The sequence below is a fragment of the Apostichopus japonicus genome, chromosome 16 (assembly GCF_037975245.1).
Source record: "Apostichopus japonicus isolate 1M-3 chromosome 16, ASM3797524v1, whole genome shotgun sequence".
Taxonomy (NCBI): domain Eukaryota; kingdom Metazoa; phylum Echinodermata; class Holothuroidea; order Aspidochirotida; family Stichopodidae; genus Apostichopus; species Apostichopus japonicus.
In genome coordinates, this window is record NC_092576.1 from 32549469 (window position 1) to 32574901 (window position 25433).

The 25433-nt window shown below is 38.6% G+C and overlaps 2 protein-coding genes and 1 long non-coding RNA gene across 16 annotated transcripts in view; 2 read left to right on the plus strand and 1 right to left on the minus strand.

The window, feature by feature from the left end:
- The window catches only part of LOC139982121 (uncharacterized), a 325984-nt gene that overhangs the window by 235164 nt on the left and 65387 nt on the right, over window positions 1-25433 (plus strand). For 13 of the 14 annotated variants that reach the window (XM_071994689.1, XM_071994685.1, XM_071994676.1 and 10 more), the window contains 2 exons: window positions 4213-4265; window positions 5449-5568. The exons of the other annotated variant lie outside the window; for it this stretch is intronic. In XM_071994689.1, coding sequence (XP_071850790.1) covers window positions 4213-4265; window positions 5449-5568 — 173 coding nt within the window. The remainder of the gene's footprint in view (window positions 1-4212; window positions 4266-5448; window positions 5569-25433) is intronic. 14 annotated transcript variants of the gene reach the window in all.
- The window catches only part of LOC139982130 (uncharacterized), a 262832-nt gene that overhangs the window by 43685 nt on the left and 193714 nt on the right, over window positions 1-25433 (plus strand). The gene's annotated exons all lie outside the window — the stretch shown is intronic.
- On the minus strand, window positions 1634-4037 carry LOC139982155 (uncharacterized). The gene is made up of 3 exons (XR_011798000.1): window positions 3185-4037; window positions 1987-2050; window positions 1634-1860 (listed from the first exon to the last, which is right to left on the minus strand). It is a non-coding gene; the product is annotated as an uncharacterized lncRNA (long non-coding RNA).

Genomic DNA, 25433 nt, shown 5'->3' on the forward strand with positions numbered 1-25433 from the left:
GTGCACAGTTAAAATACCCTGGACGGACGGCCGACATGCAATGCTTGTTGGGGGTGATTGACAGTTGCTTTGTTACAGAAAGAGGCAGCCTTTTGTTTAGTTGAAACATTGCATTTGTTTAAAGTCTAAACCATAACGAGTTATGGGCGCGGGGCCTGGGTTGATCCCCCCCCCCTCCCCCGCAACCTCTATGGCTGTAAGCAGTTCTCGAGTTGATACGGAATGACTGTCCGTTGTGTTGATCACAATTACCGACTGAAAAAGGTCACTCATGACTCATGCACAAAAAAAAGTACATGTTGTTTCCAATACACAATGGCTAAGCACTACTTGATGTATCCCTTTAAGTTTTCAGCGCAGTTTCATAATTTTTAAAAGTAACAATTATGTGTTGATTGTCTCATTCAAAAGCAACGCCACGCGTGCACTCTGTATTATCATAACACTTGGCAGATACACCATCATTGACATCATTGTGGCCGATTGGTATGGATTTCAGTCTGTGACACAAAGGTCCGGTGTTCGATTCCTATCATCGCCTGATTATTTCCAAATACGAAACCGGTCGTGAAGTGGGATTTTTCTGGTGTGTTGATATTTGATATTAATATATTTCAAATGTTACTGTCAAACACATGCATCCCGTGTATTCCTATTTATATATGGGTATTTCTATAAACCTGGGGTCCAATAGTGTGACGTGGATCCAAAATTTCAATATCCTTCAATTAAGATGAAATTTTACTTTTTGATAGAGTTATTATGTGGGTTTTAAAAAATAACAGTGAAGAAGTAAAAAAAAAAGTGCACCTATAGGTTAACAATAGTAATGCAAACCAATATGACGAAAAAACCAACATAACAGGGACACCAAAATCCGAACCTGTCAACAGGGGGAAAGTGACATGCCTATAGGTTACACTGCCTCTGTTATCTGTTTTGCACTTGGTTTTAGATGACTTTCAACAATAAAAAAGCTTTAAGGAGAAATGAGTTTCATTCAACAGAAAATTGCCAAAAAAAAAAATGACAACATGCTATTTTCCGAAAGCAGAAAGTGCTTTTTTTAAAACCATTTTTATAACAGCACAATAAACTCAACAGAGTGGAATGAACAGTCCCTAATATAACACTATCAATCATACCTACATATTAAAACCACAAAGGACCACCAACACACCCAAGGTTTTCTGTAGTGCAAGTTCTAATACCGCGAGTTGTATGGAAGTAGGAAAAAAGCATAACGGGGACACCAAAATTTAGTGTCCCCTGTAATGAACAACAGTTAATGATTAACAGACGAACAAATAATTTTATCAAATCTGAAATATTTTAAAAGTCAATTATTCATGCACAGGAATACATCCTGTGTCCAATAGTTCAGAAAACTGTATGACTAGCATAGTAAACAATCTGACAAGGTGCCTCACATTTATTCAAATCTCAAACATTTCACAAGAAAAAAAAGCTAGAAAATGTAAATCCAAAAACACTCTGACAAGGTGCCTCACATTTATTCAAATCTCAAACCATTTCACAAGACTAGAAAAGACTAGAAAACTAGAAAAGGTGAATCCAATATTTAACAAGGTGAAGCTTTGACAAGAAAGAAGAAATGTTCAAAATGAGGGCCTTCAGAGTTACTTGATTGAATTGTTATCAAGTGAAACCTGATCCAGTTCATTGTGGCAAAATTCATACACATGCCCTTTGCTCCAGAGACACTGATGGTGGAGACATTACTCCGCAAATGTCCGACAATGGATGAAGGTGACAAAGTTCATTGGTAGACTGGAAGGACCCACTCTTTCGCCGTTGCAAGAATTTCAGTCCAACTTGGCTGTTAGCGATGCCTTGAACCTGGAATAAGAAGATAAGACGAGCATATTACTTTCAGGAATGATCTCCACACCATGAAGCATAATTTAGCTGCCAAAATGGAGAATTTTGTGTGCATCAGGCAAATATTGACTCAACCATACTCACCAAGTAGACAAAGTTCTTCTTGCCAGTAGTAAAATTGATAGCTACGTAGGACCCCACCTGGAGCCTGTAAAGGAAAATTACTTTGAGTGTGATTATCTTAGAATATATTTTCGGTAACATAGTGACCTAGATTTGTACGTTTATCAACTCTGTGCTGGACAAGGTTGAGTAGAGTATGGAGGTTTTACCTCCATGAGTAGAGGCACATGTTGTGGATGGGCAAGGACTGCTTTCTTGATAAGTCAACTGACAAGTTTTAAGATTAATGTGCTAAGACACAGATGGAGCTTCAATATTCTCATAAACAAACCTAATCTATGACTCCACGAAAAGATTCCACGAAAGGTTTATCCATGATATGAGGCAAACAAGTTATTAGTGAAAAATAGGTTACAGAATACAGTATATAAAATATATATAAAATATGGATCTCTATTCCACTAAGTTTTGTCATTTTCACCTAGAGTCGGCCTATTACTTTAGACCCTAACACAGTGACTGTGCTACCGTAGGCTAGTTGTTTCAAACATGAAAGTTCCTATCGATAGTACATACAGTGGTAATGGTAATGCCATTGATACTCTCAATTTGGAGCCTAGACTAAATGTCCATCTGTTTTGGATAATAATTGGTTAAAAGTTGCCATAGCGTTCCAATCACATTCCGCTCTTACAAATTAAAAATCGGACTGATGTAGTATAGCAGTTACAATTTATTTTATTGGTTTTAACGCCGTTTCTGACATATTTTGTGACCCACGTTAAAACGTTGGTGACTGGGTTGTAGTTTCGCGAAACTTTCAAACGTTATTTTTTAAGAGCGTATTTGTTGATATTGTACGCATGTTTTGACATTATCGTACATGTCTCAAATAGAAAATAAATTTATCAGCATTTTTGCACAACAAAAAGAAACTTTGTCCTCTTTTTCTACATTTTGCCGTTTCGCGAAATTACCGTAGGCTACATCTTATATTCGAATGTAGCCTAAGCTTAGGCCTAGCCTAACGTTAGTTTAAACTGTTAGTGTTACCATAACGGAGTACACCAATGTAAAATGGTGTCCCCTTGACAGCAATTGGCCAATCAATGAATCAACCATTTAAAAAAGTCTCAAAAATCAAATTTATCGACAGATTTACTTTTTATTTAGGTCGTAATTTTAAAATGAAACATTACTTTAATATTTGCACACTCACTTTTCTGGAACTCAACGGGGTTTGCGGCTTCGACGTAACGAAAATACCATCGTAACGCTGGGGTAGATAGGGGGACACAAATTTTCTTCGGTGCATTGATCGATGTAGCGCTGGAGTTATATATGATTGTACATGCCTGCAGACGACGTCTAGGACTTATAAATGACGTCATTCATTCATAAAACTATGGGATGTGTTTTTTCACAAATGACGTAGCCTTGAAATTTACCAACGTTACGAGGCCTGAGGGACACGAAACTTTTACGAATTTTCGGGTCGTTGGAGACAACATTTTTGAGCTAGCTTGAACATCCAAAATAGGCCTATGGAGAAGGGATAAGTTGGTTGTTAATGTCTGATCGTACATCGCGATGCTTGTACATGCACACAGGTTCACACAGGCAATCATTTATCAATTTACCAACGTTACAGGGTGGACACGAAAATGTTACGTTGGGCATGCACATTTCAATACTTCGTCATAAACGAGTGGGGACGAAAAAAATACTGAAACTTTGTCAACTTCAACTCTTATTCATGTATTAACTTCTAGTAAGTCTGCAAATGAACTTGAGACAAAATGAACAGTGAGAAATGTTACCAAAGTTAACATGTTTAAATGTCACAGTTGGTACTAAAAATTGTGGGGGACACAAAGGGAAACTTGCACTTAAAGAAAAAAAACGACAAGAGATTTAAACTTTTTTATATTTTATTATACTCCCTATACAGTAAACTATGAAATGCAACTAGACATCAGGATATTGAAGTGGTAATTTGCAAGTGATTGGATAGTATTTGTGCATAGTGTGTGGAAACCCTATTGGACCCCAGGTTTATAGAAATACCCATATACATGCATGTGTGTATACATACATATAAGGAAGAATGGATTTCATGCCAATTCCACAAACACTAATTCGTTCTTACTTCTCTTGCTTTAACATAATTTTCTGTAGATGAATATTTTCGTATTATATGTGTCATTGTTCAATCTCTTACACGAGTTTACATTTCTATCATCTTAGTGTCCTGGAGTAACTACGGCTACAGTCTGAATCTTCAGTCCGGTCTTTGGGAGGTATGTTGTATATATAGTTTTTCTGCTACTGTGGTTTATTGTTGTATTTAATTTGTCAACCCTGAAATAGCCAACTATCACTACAAGCACAATTTGTTCGTACAAAGAGGAACAAAAGAGGATTCCATATAAATAGTAGTTTGACCCCACACTCAAACACGGATAGGTCAATCCACATGAGTTGGATATATTGTTATTACAGCAAAACCATTATCATATGTAAAAAGATGTAAGTATTGGCAATAAATCAAGAGTATATCATGCTCAGATTCCTACAGAAATTATCCCATGAAACATATATTGATCATGATACATAACTAATTCATAATGATGTTTGAGAAACACAACATAAAATCATTCCCTTCCAACAACATCCTCGCTACAATATTTGTATATGTACGGAGACTGCTAATGAAATTGAATGTTTCATGTCTTAAATACAGTGTAAAGACCGGTTTCGATTTGCCTTCTTTTTTCGCTATAAAACAGTTCTGAAAATAACATTGAATAGTATTTGCTTTATTTTCAAAATGATTATAGAAATATATTATTAAAACATACACGCAAGCAAAAGCAATGACGACTTTTCTTTTTGCCAAAATTTCTTGGTAGAATACATGTTATAACTAATTGAAAATTTGTTTGGTGAAAAAACCTGGAAGGGCGTCTTCGTTTCATAAATTGTAGTCTTATCTTAATACCAGCATATTTGTAAAATTCGACAACCAAACAAATTAAAACGCTTAAACTGAAGTTAACTGCGGTCGTTGAAATAAACTAACAGAACAAGACGTGAATAACACCCAACCCCCATCCTATCCGTCTAGCTGTTGGAATTCTTTTACAGCTTTGGAGTTAACAGGTGTGATGTGGATACCGGAATTGACTAATTTAGAATCTGACGAGCTGCTTTAAAGAAAGCAGTGAAGATAATATAATAAACGACCAAGCAATGTTCGAAATTTTGACATTCTTAAACTTGTCTTAGTATAATACACATTCAACCATGACAGTATACACAGAAATGGACATCACATTACAACATAAACTGTCACAACGCGTATCACATATTTCAGAAATAACATAATTACAGAGTCAGACATATGAAGTACATCTAATACTATTTAGTATATTAAAATTAAAATTTATTTCAGCTTATATTAAATTTATTTTATACCATCAGGTTGATGATGTAGATACAGTCAAGCGTGTATGCACAGAATGCTTGAGTATCTTCCGCCATGACAGTGAGTTACTACAGAGATGTACTATAAAGCTTCTGGAGAACGCATCTTACCATGACGTAAGTCAGTAACTATGGCACGCCATACGTACAACATAACTATGCTTTATTGTTACAATAACAGGAAGACTTTATATAGCGCGTACTTCATTGTCAATGTACATTCTATGCAATTTTTGTAAAGAACAGGTTGTTTTGGATGTAACAATACCATAACACCGAAAATAAAGATGAACCGTTTGTCATAGTATAACATTTGAATATAGGTTAAAATTGCACAATGTTCATTATGAAAAACTGTCTTTAACAGGTACTATAATGAGGTTTTATCCAATATTTAACCTTAATGTGAATGTAAACTCTATTGCTGTTTCCTTTCTAAAAGACAATTATGAGAAACTGCTCAATATATAATTCGTATTATAGGAGTCACATAAACTGTGGGTTATGTGATTTCGGTGCATAACGATGCACACAATGTATCTAATTAACACTGTAGATTATTCGACATATTGAAATATTATAATTCTAACGACCTAAATTTTCGGTTGAATGTACTCGATAAAAACCACTTTTTTCAACAAAATGTTGTTAATTTACGTTTCAGCATTCCGAGTCTCAGAGTCTTGCCTGTCGGTATTATACCATAAAAACACTGTTATACAGTTCACTCATTGACTTCAATTAATGCCTTCGATTAATGCCCTCGATTTATGTATAGAATGCCGAACATTGATACTCTCAATTGTATTATAGCTTACAAATAATATTGGGTAATATGTATGTGTATGTATCACAGTTGATTTAGCCTCATATTGCAAGTGAACTGTAATAATACTAAGCTGCGGACGTTCGCCATACTTTGACCAGGAAATCAATCTCAAGCATATATAGGTTAGTAATCAAACTTGTCAGTTCATTCAATGCTTTAGTATTTCATTCCACCCTCCGAGAAACCACGTAAATATTTTTATATGAGAGATAACAATCGATGTCTTATGTTTTCGTTTATAGTAATCGACTGCGCCTTTCCATTTCCATGAAGTTTCTCATAGCCTTGAGTATTTGCTTTATTGCCATTTGTTGGAGTAGTAACTCACTTATCTCAACGCAACCTAAAACAGTCTAGACCGATCTCAGGACAGTAGCAAGTGTAGCAACAGCATATCTGAACTTTTAAAGATTTCGACAGAGACAAAGGTTATACTTGATTATCGTGTTTCGACAGTGGGCAGTTTATTTCTATTTTGTGGTGTATTGTTTCTGTCATTACCAATAAAGGATTTATAATGAACATCATCTATATTGAATAACAAATTATTGGCTGAATATAGTTCAAAAAGCTTACATGTTCGCACAAAATAGAAATCCAGTTATCCATACACAGAAAACTGGAATACTCACTAAAACAAGTAAAGGTAGTACTCTGATAGTAAGATACAGGCTTCTAAGGTAGTGAAATTACGTATTGGCTAGTAAATTTACATGTTAGACGGAAGTGAAATTAACCAGCGAATTTACACATTAGCATGTACTTCCACTGGTTCGCATTTTGTCACTGTTTTCACTAGCCAAACCAGTTAATGTACAACTTTAAAGGTGTAAGTGTACAAGCTATTCCATTTACTAAGCTTGTAGTATTACATGTCTCAAAATGACACAAAATAGTTCAAATAAAGTACCCAAAAACAACAGATTTGCTGCTTTTACAGAATATATTCTCAAGAACAAACATAACCTGCAGATCAAAAGATTTTCTACCAGTTAAGGATAGTGGAGCATGAACAAATATACTATTCTGTATTACGACACATGAGCAACACTTGGCAAAAGAAAGACTTATCTTTCCAATTTAAAAAAATGTTCCTCTTTTCAATTTCAGTTAGAGTTTTTCAAATTTAAGACACATTTGGAAAAAACATGAAACTTGGTTGACATATTCGATGACAATTGGCCCATGTATCTGTAAAATCAATCACACATGTCTTACATACAATTATTATATTGCAGATAATAAGATTATCTACCAGTTTAGACTAGTGGAACATGAACAAATGTACCTATATGTATCACACTGTATCACAACACATGAGCAACACATGGCAAAAGAACGACTTATCTATTTACAAAAATGCTCCTCTTTTCAAATTCAAGACACATTTGAAAAGACATGAAACTTGGTTGACATATTCGATAACAATTGGCCCATGTATCTGTATACTCAATCGCACATGTCTTACATACAATGTTTACATTGCAGTGGTAGTGATCACATATAAACTTGGTCGAAAGAAAGTTAAAAGAACAACATTAACTTTATTAAAGTTTGTGCGAAACAAATATATTGTTAAAATAAGCATTATGGAAACTTTGGTTTTGTAAAGGTTCCACTGGTTGCTGAGAAATTGAACAAACAAAAGCTATGGTAAAGTTCTCACTTTTCTTGACCCCAGATCACAAATTTAATTCTAACTATGTTAAGAAAGTTAAATAGTGCCCATGTAGTATCTATGAAAATCACCCACAACACATACCACGTATGAACTCAATTGAAGTTTGCCTATCAAGTTATGATGGTTACACCTTTTTTTTATATCTCTGTTGACTTCAGAGATAACCTTTGACCTTCACCAAAACGATAGGGACATTGTACTATCTATGACACACACCCATACCAAGTATAGCTCAATTGAAATTCTACCAATTAATTTTTGGTGTTTACAAGGTTTTCAGTGTTTGACCTCAATTGACATGACATTTGACCTCAACCAGAAACAACAGGGATTATGTACCAACTATGACAAAGACACATACCCAGTATGAGCTCAATTGGAGTTTCCTTATCACATGATGGTGGTTACAAGGTGTTCAGTGTTTTACCTCTGTTGACCTTATATGACCTTTGACCTCCACTAAAACAATAGGGGCAAGGTACTAAATTTGATGAACTTGGTATGTAATCAATTGACATTTTTCCTATCAAATGTTGTTGGTTGCAGGATTTTCAGTGATTAACCTCTGTTGACCTCCAATAACCTAGTCTGAGTTTTCAGCAGTTGACCTCAGTTGACCTGAAATGTCATTCTACTTCTATCACCATTACAATGATTCATCTTATTTGAGGGAACCAAAATATCAAATATGATCATTTCTAGGACTACATTAGATGGGTTAGCCCCATTTGACCTCATATGACATATTGCCTTTACAATCATTGACATCTTTCATTTAGACACATCTAGTGAAGCTACATACCGCGTTTGAGATTCATGTATGTTGGCAATGCTATGTAAGCCTAACATTCATTTCTTGACATCTGTTATAGTTTGACCAAACAATTGAGTTAGCAATGTATGTATATCACACAAAAATTACATTGAGCCCTCAGCAAGGAATCAGTAGGCGCAACCGAAATTTTTACATACTCAAATACAATGGATTAATAAAAAACATGATGAGCTATCTGTACAAAGTCAGTTTTTGATATCCATGACTCTTTCATGACACCAAATGTGAGAAATTGTTAATATGCTAAAACATGCATGCATGTGGTTCTGTGATGAAAGAACATATGAATGTAACCCCTCCTTTCCTTCGGTCAAGGTAATTAGGACAATGGGTCAGCAATATGTGTATCAAGTGGGCCTAGGCTTCAAGACAGGATAAAATTGTCTCCATGTCCGAATGGTTCAATGCTGATATATTCAAAACAACTGCTGAGTCAGTTCTACACAGGTTTACAATGAGAGACACAAACACAAAGAAATGTACCATGAACTACTTATATTTTCAATCCTCCAATTATGGGAAATGGGGATGTTATAAGACTATCAATGGCACAAAACAATAAAAAGTATCTACATTACAAAATATGTCAACTCGACCACACTCTTAGATATTAATTCTTGCAGTTACATAGAACATACTGGTTACTGTGGTACTGAACACTGTACATCAAGATGCAGCACAGGTGGTAAAAACAATAATAACAATAGTAAGGTTACAGTGTGCACTGTACTATACACTGAGCATTTAGAACTTAGAAAACTTAAACTTATTGTCTATGGCCATGACACAGGTTACAATAAAAGAATACTTAAACTTATCTGGTTTTACACTGGTGCTGTCGCGAACTGCTCGCTTTCTTTCTTCAACGCGGAAAGTTCATTTTCGCGAATTAAGGTTCCGGTGTACATCAGTGTGCTCCATAATAGACTTGGTAATATACTGCAGTCCAGCGATTTACAAAAAGGTATGACAATTTAATAAAATAGTTTAGAGTGACATCTACAGCACGGTGGGGTAGAATCCGGTTCCTTAGGTAAATATAAAGTACAGGTGGGCTCCAAGAACAGCAGTTAAGTAAAATATGAAAAGTCCATGGTTACCATCTCGGCAAGATCAGGAACAGTGGCCACAAAGATACTAATATGACATCCTCATCATAATTTAAGAAAATAACTTTACATGATGAACATCTTCAAAACTCCCTATTTATACAACACTTTTTCCTTTAATAAAAATATTATAAGTCCAATAGATCAAGCAAGAGAAGTCTTACTCTCTCCAGATGAAGAATCAATCTCTAACTATAACAAGATACAATGTTACCAGAACTATCTGACAACAAGTGACAACAACTCTAGGCCACATGGCTTCCCCACATCCTATTGGTTACTTCTAGCAATGATCCCGTTGACCAACTAATAAGATGACCAATCAGTAATTACATGATGGATTAGTCCTTATAAATATTCATGTCACCATGTGCCTTCCCTTCCCCAGCTCTGGGCTATTTTGTAACCCTTTCCCACCAATACACTGACTCTCTAAATACTATTGTCCCAGGTATAAACCACAAGCGCTATTGTCTAGCAGGCTCAGTTTATCTCAGGAGAGATAAGCAGCAAGGATACATACAAAAAGGCTTTGTGAAAGTAAAATAACCATCACTAATCTGCAATATACTCGGCAGAGGCAGGAAGTATCTGTTTACTCTTTTTAATTAAAACTATCTACACTATTGACAGAAACTGCTTCTACTAGCAAGTGAAAACAACAAACCCACTGTGCCATTCATGACACCAGGGTTACACCTTCCTCTTCTGAACATAACATCGTCCCGATGTTCACATGAATATATCCTCAAAACGGATTTACAGCAAAACAAATAATAAAATTAATACATGCATAAAAGAAATACAGTAAACAAAATATACGTAGGAATTAAACTCAACTCAGCACTTGAATGGACTTCAATGCACAACAGAAACTTAGATGCCTGTAATGTTACATACACTTCAGAAATGGAATTATCCATTTTGCATAACATTTAGTATTAACTTGACATAAGGATCATCAGGTGACATATGTGCCAACTTCTCTTTCACCATTAATATATAATCTACTTGATGTTGCCAAGGTAGTTTATCCTTACAAACAGTAGTAGCCTGATGAGAATATGCCCATCTGTCAATCTCTTTGGTTTTCCTACTAGACCTTCTAACATATTTACAAGTTTCATCGTCATACTGTTTAGCATCATCGGTATCAGACTCTATAAGTTCATCATCAGCTTTGTTGTCAGTAGATATGACAACAGCCTCCTGTGGAGCTAGGCTCACATCAGGTACATAACTTACATCCCCCTCAAGAGGTTCACTTTCAACTCTCTCATCTGCAACTATCTGCTTACTTTGCTCCAGTGAGCTGCTTAAAGAGTTTTCCTCTTCTGACTGGGACAGAGGCAGCTCTTCATCCCTAATACCCAGGACACTAACTATCTCAGAGGGGGAGTTTGGGTACTCCTCTACGAATGGTAGCTTTTCCTGGTGAGGAATAAATACTGGGGCTTCTGGATTAAAGTTAATAGATGGACAAGTCTTAATCTGATTCTCATGTGTCGGTTCATACCCTATGGCCCACAGAGGAGTTTCTTCTTCCTCAATACTGTGAGGCACTTCCTCTATCAGATCAGAGGATCTAGAAACCACCTTTCTGTGCGTACCCTCCCTGGCACGGGGAGCAGGTTGGGGTGTCAACCTAGGTCTGGGAAGGGACTGTAACGGGAGCAGAAGATTCCTGTGGAGGGTTCTTTCAGTACGATGGGAATTTCCCTCAGGCCTTACAACATAGACTGGCATGTCTTCCCCTAGCCTTCGTACAATTCTATACACCTCTTTCTCCCACCTATCTGCAAGCTTATGTTTCCCTTGAAATGCTACTTTCTTAACGAGGACTCTATCCCCTGGACGTAACTGCATTTCATGTAACTGCTTATTATAACGTCTAGCATTACTATTTCCCTCGCCCTGTGCTTTCTCTGAAGCAAGCTTGTAGGCATGTTCTAACTTTTCCTTGAGGGAATTAGCATAATCCTTGCAAGTTCTACCCTCACTAGAAGTCGTCTCTACCCCTAAGTAGAGATCAACGGGTAACCGTGGATGCCTCCCAAACATAAGGTAATAAGGTGAAAAGCCTGTTGCATCATTTTGTGAACAGTTATAAGCATGTACAAGCGGTGCCACATAGGATTTCCAATCAGCCTTCTTCTCCTCAGGGAGAGTTCCTAACATAGACAACAGTGTACGATTAAAACGCTCACACTGCCCATTTCCCTGGGGGTGATATGGTGTTGTCCTGGATTTGACAATTCCAGCCATTTGACAAAGGTGTTTTATAACTGAGGATTCAAAATTCCTACCTTGATCGGAATGTAATCTTGCTGGGAAACCATAGTGGACTATAAAATTTTCAAATAGAATTTTGGCTGTGGTTTGGGCTGTTTGGTTCCTAGTTGGGAACGCTTGTGCATATCTTGTGAAGTGGTCGGTCAATACAAGAACACTTGAATAACCTCCCTTAGACTCTTCCAAAGATAAATAATCCATACAAATTAGTTCCATTGGTTCAGTGGTACTAATGTTTACAAGAGGTGCTTTGTGATATGGAGGCTGAGTAGCTTTTCTCCGTAGGCACCTGTCACAATTCTTAACATAGTTTTCAATATCTTTTGCCATACCTGGCCAGTAAAACCGTTCCCGGGCAAACTGAAGAGTACGTTCTAATCCCAGATGACCCATGTCATCATGTAACAAATATAACGCTTTCTCATGGTAGATGGAGGGTAAGACCAACTGGTAGGATACAGGATTGTTTCCCTTTTTCCTGTATAAAACACCACCCTGGATACTAAGACGTTTCCAATCCCTAAGGAGAAGTAGAGTTTCATTAATCTCTTCCCTACGTTCTGCCTTATTGGGACATCTCCCAATCGTCAAGTAATGTAACACCCGAGCAATCACTGGGTCTAACCCCTGATGCTCCTGCCATTCCTTAGGTGTAACACCTGGAAAGGAGGAGTCATCAACACTATCTAATAATACATCGGGTACTGCCCCTTGTCCCATAGCTACAGCTTCTACAACAGGCCAATGAAATGACTGTGTGTGGATGTAATCAAGATCCACTCTATGAAAACTACATATTGCCTGTATAGCCTCAGGTGACACTTCTGTAATACTGTTGTTGACATTGCTTTGTTCATTAATGAACATCCTAGAAAGTCCATCAGCATCACCATTCTTAACTCCTGCCCTATAGTTTATCTTGAAGTTATATGCACCAAGTGCAGCTAACCATCTATGACCAGTTGCATCTAATTTGGCTGTACTAAGCACATAAGTAAGGGGATTGTTATCAGTCAGTACAGTAAACTCCCTGCCGTACAAGTAATCCTTAAATTTTTCTGTTACTGCCCACTTTAGGGCAAGAAATTCTAACTTATGAGCAGGGTAATTTCGCTCTCCTTTTCTCAAGCAACGGCTGCCATAGGCAATAACCCTTTTCTTTCCCTCCTGGATTTGGTACAAAGCTGCCCCGAGTCCACCTAAGCTGGCATCGGTATGCAGTTCAAATGGGATTTCATAATCCGCATATCCTAAAATTGGGGGTCTTGTTAGTTTCTCTACTAGTTTCTCAAATGCTTCTTGGTGTTCCACACCCCATTGCCATTTTGGTTCTTTTGTAGTGTGCATACGCTTTCCTCTTTGTTGTTTTGGTCTGTTACCAGTGAGCCCATGGAGTGGGGCTGCAATATTGGCGTACCCCTCTACAAACCTACGATAATACCCAGTGAAACCTAAGAATGACCTCAATTGTTTGACATTCTGTGGCACAGGCCACGATTTGACTGCCTGGATTTTTTCAGGATCAGTCTCTACTCCATGTTCGGAAACTACATGCCCCAAATAGGTGACACTATTTTGAAGGAGATTGCACTTCGATGGCTTAAGTTTCAGGCCAAAATCAGTCAAGCGTTTCAAAACAGATGATAACCGTTCTAGGTGTTCTTCAAATGTCTCTGAGAAAATGATAACATCATCCAGATAAACAAGACATTTCTTATAGTTCATGTCACCCACACAATGCTCCATGAGCCTTTGGAATGTTGCAGGTGCATTTGTCAAACCGAAAGGCATACGATTGCATTCATAAAACCCCATTGGTGTTGTAAAAGCAGTTTTTGGTACATCTTTTTCTGCCACCTCAATCTGCCAGTAACCTGATTGAAGATCTAATGAACTGAACCACTTAGCCCCCTTCAAAGCATCTAATGATTCTTCAATACGTGGCAAGGAATATGAATCTTTAACTGTATCTTGGTTCAGTTTCCTATAGTCAATGCAGAGCCTAATTGAGCCATCCTTTTTCTTTACAACAACTATAGGTGAGGCATAGGGGCTATGTGATTCTCTGATCGCCCCAGATTCTAACATATCCTGTAAACATTTCCTTACTTCATCATACTGGTTTGGGGGTATGCGCCTATATCTGTCTTTGAAAGGTTTATCGTCCTTTAATGGAATTTCATGCTTTACTACATTGGTATGTCCCAACTCATTTTTGTGAAGGGCAAAAGCCTGAATATGATTCTCTAGTAAATCTCTCAAGTCTTTTATCTGGGTTGGAGTGGCTGGAGATTTGTCTATATAAAGTTTCTCCCAAATTTCATTGTACCTATGGTGAATCCCCACTATTGTTAATTACACTCCCAATGGTGTTCATGGAGTAAACTGACGGCCTAGCCAAGTGGAGATCTGCAATTATGCTCTTTGGTTCTAATGTAATGGGTACATCAGACGAATTATGAATCGAAATTGGGATCTTTGACCTTGCCCTTTGTTCAAGATGCATAAAGGCTGAATTAACACTTAAGCCTGTGGGAAGAGGGTGATTAGGTCCCTCAATAATTACATGATAGGCCCTCTTTTCTCTTACTCTTACTTCACCCCTAACAACCACCGACTCATTAGGTAATATTGTGACAGGATGCTTGATTTTAGCCCTTACTACTCCAAGTATTTCATTTCTTTTTGCAATCCTGTCCTTGTCACAAAGGCTTGTAAACGCTAAGCGCCAAGCAGTAGACAAATTGGCTCGTTGCATACAATGTACTCCATACCAAACTTTACAATCCTTCCTACATTCAGTTATTAAGTTAGTTCCTACAGTGATAGGCACTTTACTGTTGTATGTGGTATCTGGTACAAGTAGTGCTACTACGTCATACACTTTCTTTCCGAAGGCTGGAAAACTTACTTGAATTTCCAAATAACCTAGGTAAGGCACTTTCTGACCACCTGCCCCTTCAATGTGCAGAATATCATCAAGTGGGTATATCGGAACATTCTTCAAGTATGTCTCATGAAAATACTGGGAGACTGTCGTAATTTGTGAACCTGTGTCGACTAAACAGGGACACAGATTATCATTTACGAGTACTTCATCCTCATTAGGGGTACCAAGAATCCTATCGAAAATGTTTTGACCTTTGGAGTCGTCAAATACTCTAGTTGACTTTTGAACGTGGCACCCTAATGTTGGTCTACCTTTAGGGTGCCCTGCTCGTTTAAATAGGCCCTTTTTGTTTGTTTACGAAGCCATTCTTCAGTGGGGGGATTCCTACACCCTTTCACAATATGGCCTTCCTGCCCACAACGATAGCATACAAACTGTCCCCTTGGACTAGCTTGTCCTCCCATTTGCCTAACTGGGTTTCTTTTAGTATGGTGTACCTCTTCCCTTTGTTCTAGTTTATCCAACCGTTTGCTAGCCTTGCTTACTAAGTCCCAAAATATGGCCTCATCCAAATCTGAGTCCAGCCCTTCAATCACAGCTCCATGATGAGCCATGATGACAATAGAGATTATTAAATACTACAAAATCAAGTCAAGTAGCCAAATACACTATAACTATAACAAGAAGTATCAAACACTGAAAATCTGTGACGAATATGACTCAGCAACTTTAACAACAAAACTACCAGAAAACAAATATCAGCAAATAAATGATTTTGGCCTAGTCAAGCCCCACGTTGGGCGCCAGTTGTAACCCCTCCTTTCCTTCGGTCAAGGTAATTAGGACAATGGGTCAGCAATATGTGTATCAAGTGGGCCTAGGCTTCAAGACAGGATAAAATTGTCTCCATGTCCGAATGGTTCAATGCTGATATATTCAAAACAACTGCTGAGTCAGTTCTACACAGGTTTACAATGAGAGACACAAACACAAAGAAATGTACCATGAACTACTTATATTTTCAATCCTCCAATTATGGGAAATGGGGATGTTATAAGACTATCAATGGCACAAAACAATAAAAAGTATCTACATTACAAAATATGTCAACTCGACCACACTCTTAGATATTAATTCTTGCAGTTACATAGAACATACTGGTTACTGTGGTACTGAACACTGTACATCAAGATGCAGCACAGGTGGTAAAAACAATAATAACAATAGTAAGGTTACAGTGTGCACTGTACTATACACTGAGCATTTAGAACTTAGAAAACTTAAACTTATTGTCTATGGCCATGACACAGGTTACAATAAAAGAATACTTAAACTTATCTGGTTTTACACTGGTGCTGTCGCGAACTGCTCGCTTTCTTTCTTCAACGCGGAAAGTTCATTTTCGCGAATTAAGGTTCCGGTGTACATCAGTGTGCTCCATAATAGACTTGGTAATATACTGCAGTCCAGCGATTTACAAAAAGGTATGACAATTTAATAAAATAGTTTAGAGTGACATCTACAGCACGGTGGGGTAGAATCCGGTTCCTTAGGTAAATATAAAGTACAGGTGGGCTCCAAGAACAGCAGTTAAGTAAAATATGAAAAGTCCATGGTTACCATCTCGGCAAGATCAGGAACAGTGGCCACAAAGATACTAATATGACATCCTCATCATAATTTAAGAAAATAACTTTACATGATGAACATCTTCAAAACTCCCTATTTATACAACACTTTTTCCTTTAATAAAAATATTATAAGTCCAATAGATCAAGCAAGAGAAGTCTTACTCTCTCCAGATGAAGAATCAATCTCTAACTATAACAAGATACAATGTTAAACAAAATGAAATAAAACTGTTAGCAAACTGCTTATCCACTAGAGAGCCTGTGTAATAGAATGTGTAAAAGTAAGTTGGCCTGACGTTTCGATCCTAGCAGGATCTTCTTCAGAGGCTAAATGACAAGTTACAGTAACAGAGGGGACAAAAACACGCACAGAAGACAGACAGGTTAATGAGCACGGTGAACACAATGAGATGGATGAAAGGGGATTATAAGTAGAAAGCAACAGGAGAAGAGGAGAGGAAGGAGATAAACTGTGGAGGGACAAAGAGAGGATTAAAGGCACAGGGTAAGGAATAAACTGGAGAGGGACAAAGACAGAAAGGTGTGAAGAAAAATGGAGGGGAAGAGAGCTGTGAGAGGAAGAGTGAAAGGGGGGGGGGGGGGAAGGGAGAAAGGGGAGAAGGAGTAGGGAACAGAGGAAAGTTAGTCATGTCCTTCCTGAATGTTCAGCCCATGAGGTTGAACGGTACGAAGGCGTTGCATCCAGAGCCTCTCTCTGCTGATACGTACTAGGTCAGGACGGCTACCTAAGGATTCAATCCCCTGTAGGGACATGTCGTTAATGGTATGGTTGGGAAGGTTAAAATGTTCTCCAACTGGGGTCTCAGTCTTCATGGTGTTGACTGTGGATCTGTGACCATAGAATCGCTTCTTGAGGGTGGTTTTGGTTTCGCCAACATACTGGATGCCGCAAACTCTACAAGAGATCAGATAGATGACATTGGTGGTAGTGCAAGTGATGTGACCCTTAGTCTTGTGTGTGAGTTGCATGCTGTGGCTGGTGATGGAATTGGATTCAACAATGTGGTGGCTGCAGACGATGCATCTCGAAGTACGATCACATTTGAAGGTACCATGCTGAATGGGTGTGGGGTTAGAAGTTAGAACACACGACAACCTTCCAAGAGATGAGCGAACAGCACTCTCCTCACTGATGTCTCGCAGTGACATTATCATCAAGCCAGCCGACAAAGGTTCTGCAGTTGTCATCCAGGATCGACAGGATTACATCAAGGAAGCCATGCGTCATCTCTCCAACAGTGATATTTACACTCTTCTTGATTCTGATCCCACAGATATTTTCTCCCAGCAGATAAAACAGACCATCACTGATATGTACCAGCGGAACCAGATCTCTAAGAAGGCTGTTTCTTTCCTTTCTCCCACAGACTGTAAGGCAGCCAGGTTTTATCTCCTGCCCAAAATTCACAAGCCTGGTAACCCTGGTAGGCCTATCATCTCGGGCAATGGGTCCCCCACCGAGAAGATATCCTTGTTTGTGGACCACTTCATCAAACCTCTTGTTCCTCAGATTAATTCTTATATCCATGACACTCCAGATTTCCTCAGGAAACTTGAAGATATCAAAAACCAAATCCCCAGTACAGCCATCATCGGTACTTTCGACGTCACTTCTCTGTACACTAACATCCCTCATGCTGAAGGTATCGCAGCCACGTGTGCAGCCCTGTCTAAGAAGGTCCACCCTTGTCCACCCATCTCTGACATCAAAGCTCTCATGCAACAGGTTCTCACCAAAAACAACTTCACGTTCATGGACAAGCATTACCTTCAAAGACACGGGACAGCCATGGGAACCAGGATGGCTCCTTCCTATGCATGCCTGTTTATGTCTAGCCTTGAAGAACGCATGCTCAGTACGGCTCCCTGTCGTCCCCTTATCTGGTGGCGCTACATCGACGACATCTTCTTCATTTGGACCAGTGATGAGGATAGCCTGCTCACCTTCATCAATCACATCAATTCTTTCCACAGCACCATCAAATTCACCTCTGATTACTCTCACCAACAGGTTAACTTTCTCGATGTGACTGTTCGCAAGGAACACGATTCTCTCTCTACAGACTTATACACCAAGCCCACAGACACACACCAGTATCTCCATTCTTCAAGCTGCCATCCCCGTCACTGCAAGTCTGGAATTGCCTACAGTCAAGCACTTCGTCTTCGTCGCATTTGCTCTAACAATTCCTCTTTCATTCGCCATACAGATGCTTTGGAAAAACACCTTATTGCCAGGGGCCATAGTGCCAGAAGGGTGCGTGAAGCCATTCAGAGAGTCCGCTCCCTTTCCAGATCATCTACTTTGGCAGTGAAGGACAAAAAGGGACGAGATTGCGACAACAAGCTGCCCCTCGTTGTTACTTTCCACCCAAATCTTCCTCCCCTTCAGAAAATCACCTCTAACAACCACAACATTCTCCTCACTTCAGATAGACTCCAACGAGCCATCCCTGAAAAACCCATCATCGCCTACAGACGACCACGCAACCTACGAGACCTTCTTGTACGTGCTGCTGTTCCACCTCTAACTTCTAACCCCACACCCATTCAGCATGGTACCTTCAAATGTGATCGTACTTCGAGATGCATCGTCTGCAGCCACCACATTGTTGAATCCAATTCCATCACCAGCCACAGCATGCAACTCACACACAAGACTAAGGGTCACATCACTTGCACTACCACCAATGTCATCTATCTGATCTCTTGTAGAGTTTGCGGCATCCAGTATGTTGGGTTGGCGAAACCAAAACCACCCTCAAGAAGCGATTCTATGGTCACAGATCCACAGTCAACACCATGAAGACTGAGACCCCAGTTGGAGAACATTTTAACCTTCCCAACCATACCATTAACGACATGTCCCTACAGGGGATTGAATCCTTAGGTAGCCGTCCTGACCTAGTACGTATCAGCAGAGAGAGGCTCTGGATGCAACGCCTTCGTACCGTTCAACCTCATGGGCTGAACATTCAGGAAGGACATGACTAACTTTCCTCTGTTCCCTACTCCTTCTCCCCTTTCTCCCTTCCCCCCCCCCCCTTTCACTCTTCCTCTCACAGCTCTCTTCCCCTCCATTTTTCTTCACACCTTTCTGTCTTTGTCCCTCTCCAGTTTATTCCTTACCCTGTGCCTTTAATCCTCTCTTTGTCCCTCCACAGTTTATCTCCTTCCTCTCCTCTTCTCCTGTTGCTTTCTACTTATAATCCCCTTTCATCCATCTCATTGTGTTCACCGTGCTCATTAACCTGTCTGTCTTCTGTGCGTGTTTTTGTCCCCTCTGTTACTGTAACTTGTCATTTAGCCTCTGAAGAAGATCCTGCTAGGATCGAAACGTCAGGCCAACTTACTTTTACACAAGATACAATGTTACCAGAACTATCTGACAACAAGTGACAACAACTCTAGGCCACATGGCTTCCCCACATCCTATTGGTTACTTCTAGCAATGATCCCGTTGACCAACTAATAAGATGACCAATCAGTAATTACATGATGGATTAGTCCTTATAAATATTCATGTCACCATGTGCCTTCCCTTCCCCAGCTCTGGGCTATTTTGTAACCCTTTCCCACCAATACACTGACTCTCTAAATACTATTGTCCCAGGTATAAACCACAAGCGCTATTGTCTAGCAGGCTCAGTTTATCTCAGGAGAGATAAGCAGCAAGGATACATACAAAAAGGCTTTGTGAAAGTAAAATAACCATCACTAATCTGCAATATACTCGGCAGAGGCAGGAAGTATCTGTTTACTCTTTTTAATTAAAACTATCTACACTATTGACAGAAACTGCTTCTACTAGCAAGTGAAAACAACAAACCCACTGTGCCATTCATGACACCAGGGTTACATGAACATTATCCATAAGTTGTTCAGTCAAACAAATAATAACATTTTCACACAGTATTTTGTTTGCCAGAGAGGTCCCGCCCCTCACTTTTGAACAAACTATCAAGACTGTACAATAATTACTGTACATAGAGAGTGCATTTTCAGTGTCTGTATAAAATGACCACTCACCCCAAATCCCTGAACACCCCCAATGAAGCACTACAAAATTATCATTATGACAACAATCTAAACTAGAGCACCAATTCTGAAACATTCAACAATATAAAATGAATAGAAAAAGTAGATATCACTCCTAAATAACCCCAGTTTGAGTGCCGCTCCAACCGAAATTTTCTAGGTCCTCAAATTTGCCCCATGACTCAAATCATCTCTGGAATACATCAAATGCTACGAAATAGTATTAATATGCTAAACTTTTCTGTGGCCCCTTACCATACCTCTGGCTGAATTGCATCCATGCTTGTGATTGTGAGTTAAGGGGCCATTATGTTCCGGAATGGCACCCCTCCAAATATCCTTTACATAAAACAGGAGTGTTGCGCATTACTCCATCTCTAAATCAAATCATGTTCATACCATGTTTTGTGTCTTCCCTGGTCAGCATAGGTATATTCTTCAATCAGAAGTGTCAGGATCTGTAACGACAGAGAAGAAAGATCCGCCGTAGACAATACAATTGTGTAAGGCATAATGCAAGGCATAATGATGATAATACAGTTTGTAGTTAAGATTAACATATTGTGATTTGCTGTGTAAGTCCTGCAAATAGGCCTAAATGATGTGTTAACTTGGTGTGTTGAAAAGTCAACGCATGGTGAAGTTGATGTAGAATAGCGTAGAGTTTTACAGTGCCGGAGTCAGCTAATCATGCTCTGTTGAAGGCTTGTTGCAGTTGAGGTGCTAACCACTGGATGTGAGACCGATAATAAAGATATAGATAATATGCAGTGACAACGTAACGGGAGGGAGGAGAGGCTCATCTTTGTTGTGATTAAGAAGACATCCTGATATCATTTTTTTTCGCGCCACACCAGCCTACATTTTTTTGTACGAGGGGCTAAAATCGTAGGTTTCGCACCCTCAACATTTGTCCATGCAGAGAATACTTTACTAACAAACATGGTGTATCTGTGTAGGGTTAAGCATCTCCGTTTTGATTAAGGAGATTCTAAGCATTCCAATATCAAGTTTGTTTTATTTTTGTGCGCCTCACCAGCGTTCATCCTTATTTGTATTTGCCTATGTCTGGCTGATCATTTTCAAAGATAATCACATCGCGGAATCACTTTCGACCCCAGTGATTCCATTTGTACATTCACCACTGCGCCCTCCTCCATTTTGCTGAGGTACTATGACCAGCCTTTTAGTTCTAATGTAAGCCTAAACTAGGTTGTCACCCATGTTCAGTGTTTTAGGCTTATTCGATGTTGTACAGGCGGGACAGTTACCAAGTAAATGACGTATAACACACCCTTAGCCAAACAAACATTTACCGGTACATACAGTGTGTAAGAAATTTAGACTAGCCTAGTACTAATTACACATCATTTCACTTGCTACCTAAATACAGTACCATTTCAATTTGTCATAACAGCTTAAAAAATTACTTTTTGGATTAATAGATTGGTTTACTAAGTAACTGGCCTTTCCACTTGACTCTTTCAGAATTCAGTGCTGCAACATTAAAAGTAACGTTTCTCCTCAAGAAGGCAGTGTTCGTTTAGATATATAACCAAGATCGAAGTACGCTTTGCTAAGATTGTCATAGATGTTGTCATATTGTCGCGTCACTTCCGGGCCTTCGTACTTAAACAGCTCGTTGTTGGTTTTCTTTATAGTAAGCTACCATATCAATGCAACGATATAGAACGGAATATCAGACTGGCATAACCGTTGTACTCATCATTCAATTATAGATTAGTGCAAATATATAGCGTAACCCTTCAGACAAAATGACCAGATAGTTATATTCACCATAAATGTTATTAGACGAGATGACAAATCATCACTGAGCATATCGTATGGTGTATCAAAACCAATTTATTTCAGCAATTCAAATAACACTGCTATTTTGATTTAATATGAACTGTTGGAATATCATGCTCGCTGCAGAATCTCTCGATAACACCATCCATGTTATGCTGGTTATATTCCAGCCTTCCAAAAGTACAATATTAGTAGTATCACCATATGTACAGTAGCAGCGACATCGCTACTTATAGTAGTAGTAGCATCGTTATATATGTGTATGCATTACTAGCATCTACACTTCTGGTAGAAAGATCGTTATTTGGTGGATTAGTAGCTCCTGTAGCTCCTGGACTGTTTATATAGTAGTACTGTATGGATCTTTATACGTATTTGAACTTATTAGGGGTTACGCTAAATACAACACAGATGTGTTTTCAAGTTTTTTTGCCACTGATAGACTATTTAAATAATATCTTGCATGACATAAGATACATGTTTTATGTCTTTATTTTCGTCATAACGAATTGGAATAGTTTTTTTTAGGAAAAGTTAATCGTTTATGATCATATAATTATACACGTAGTCCAGCTATTGGCAATCTTAATCATATGAAACTGTTGGAATAACATGCTCGCTGCATATTCTCTCGAAAACACTAACCATGTTATGCTGGTTATAATCCAGCTTTCCATCAATACAATAGTAGTAGTATCGCCATATGTAGCAGCGATATCGCTATTTATAGTAGTAGTAGCATCGTTATATATGTGTATGCATTACTAGCATCTTCACTTCTGGTAGAAAGATCGGTATTTGGTGGATTGGTAGCTCCTGGACTGTTTGGATAGTGGTACTGTATGGACCTTTATGCGCATTTGAGCCTGTTACGGGCTACGCTTAATACAACACGGATGGGTTTTCACGTTTTTGCCACTCATAGACTATTTAAATAACATTTTGCATGACATAAGATACATGTTTTATTTCTTTATTTCGTCATAAAAAGTTGGGGCTTGTAATAGTTATTTTTAAGGAAAAGTTACTCGTTTATGATCATATAATTATACACGTAATCCAGCTATTGGCAACCTTGATCTTATCGAGGGCCGGATTAAGAATACGATACTTCTCTGTAAGCCAACCCATACAAGCCCTTCTCATTCCTTCTTGGTTCCAATTGCCCCATCCCCCCCCATGATCGACATGATACTTATTCCCACGTGTCAAAAAGATAGGCGGTACTTGGCTTCTGCAGTTTTAGACGTTCATTAGCTTGTGAGGGAATATACGCAGGCATGGTCAGTCACTGCATTGCTAACGTTTCAAACTAACTAAGAGTGAATGGGGTTTAGTAACATTAAGCTGCAGATCCAATATCACACTTCGGGCCAGATTGAAATCACCGCGCCGGAATTATTTATCATGCATTGTGCCGCAAATCGAAATTGTGTTGACGAGGCCCACACTGGCCGGGTGAAACCACTCTACGAGGTCAGAGGTTGTCCATGGCTGACGGTGTTGTTCAACATACTTTTGCGATAACGACATACGTTAACAGAGGATTCAGAGCGCGGAATACATGCTGAACATTAGCGCACTGTTTGTGCTCTAACTCGACTGATCAGTCTACACAACTTTAGGATGCACAGAAAAGAGAAACTATTTGACAGGAATGCTTACAGTATTTTACGAAGCTTTGCAAGTGATAAGACAGTAATTATGTGCAATTGTTTGTAATGAAATCAAAACTTATTTTACCATAGATTGGTTAAACTATTACAGATGTGACTTCATGTGCATAAGACGAACGAATGAACGACGCGAATTATGTGACGACATATATGTCGCGTGACATATATTCAATCACTGCGGCGACCAACATCGTTTTGCCGTCTAATGCCGGCAAGAGAAAGCTTATCCAGACTAGTTACCTCGATTAAGTACAGCACGATATGGGTGTAGCTCTTTTCAACCAATCACAGTTCATCATGCTCATCCAGAATAAGCGTCTACATGATTTAAAGTCTATGCATCTCAGATGTAGATTTCCAAATTGTTAGTATTATTTTTTTTTGGGGGGGGGGCGGGGGGGACACATCAAACCACACTACTGTTTTTGTTTAATATCAAACTATTGGGAACCAGAAAATAATATTATAAAATAGAAAGAATACAGTGGCAGTCTGGCTGATTATGTGAAACATATTATACAAAATAAGCCTATTATATCATATATTAACATAATCATAAAATATTATAAGTAGAATATAGTATTACAGGCATGTAACAAATATATGTTGTGCTGCCCTCACTATGCGTCGGATATGCGCTGCTAGATAACCAGCTAACCATAAAGGAGATGAAGAAAGGCCTAACGTTTCTCAATTTATTCATCACTTAAATGTGTGTTGTACAACTGTAAAACAAACTAAATGATAACAATACTAGCACATTACTTAAGTAATCACTGCAATACGATAAAGATCATACTCAGAACAGTGAGAATAACTATTACTGAGTATGACAGAGACGAGAACAGACGTTCAATTCCAAGACAACAAATCAGCAGATACAATCCGATGAATTAGAAGGGTCGAGGATGGCCGATTGAGAAATGAGACTAATAAGTCGGATGTAATGATGAACCAATCAGCTGCAATGGAATGATCATCTACAGCCAAATATTATATTTAAATTAAATTGTGGTACATTACTATCGTCATTAGGATAGTATACTCGTGGAAGTATTGTTATATTATTTGTTGCTCTCGATCGATCCTGAGCTTCAATCATTCAATTCTGGATAAATTTGTATCACTCAAAAGACAAATAGTCATACACATTTTGTTTAAATCAATTCGT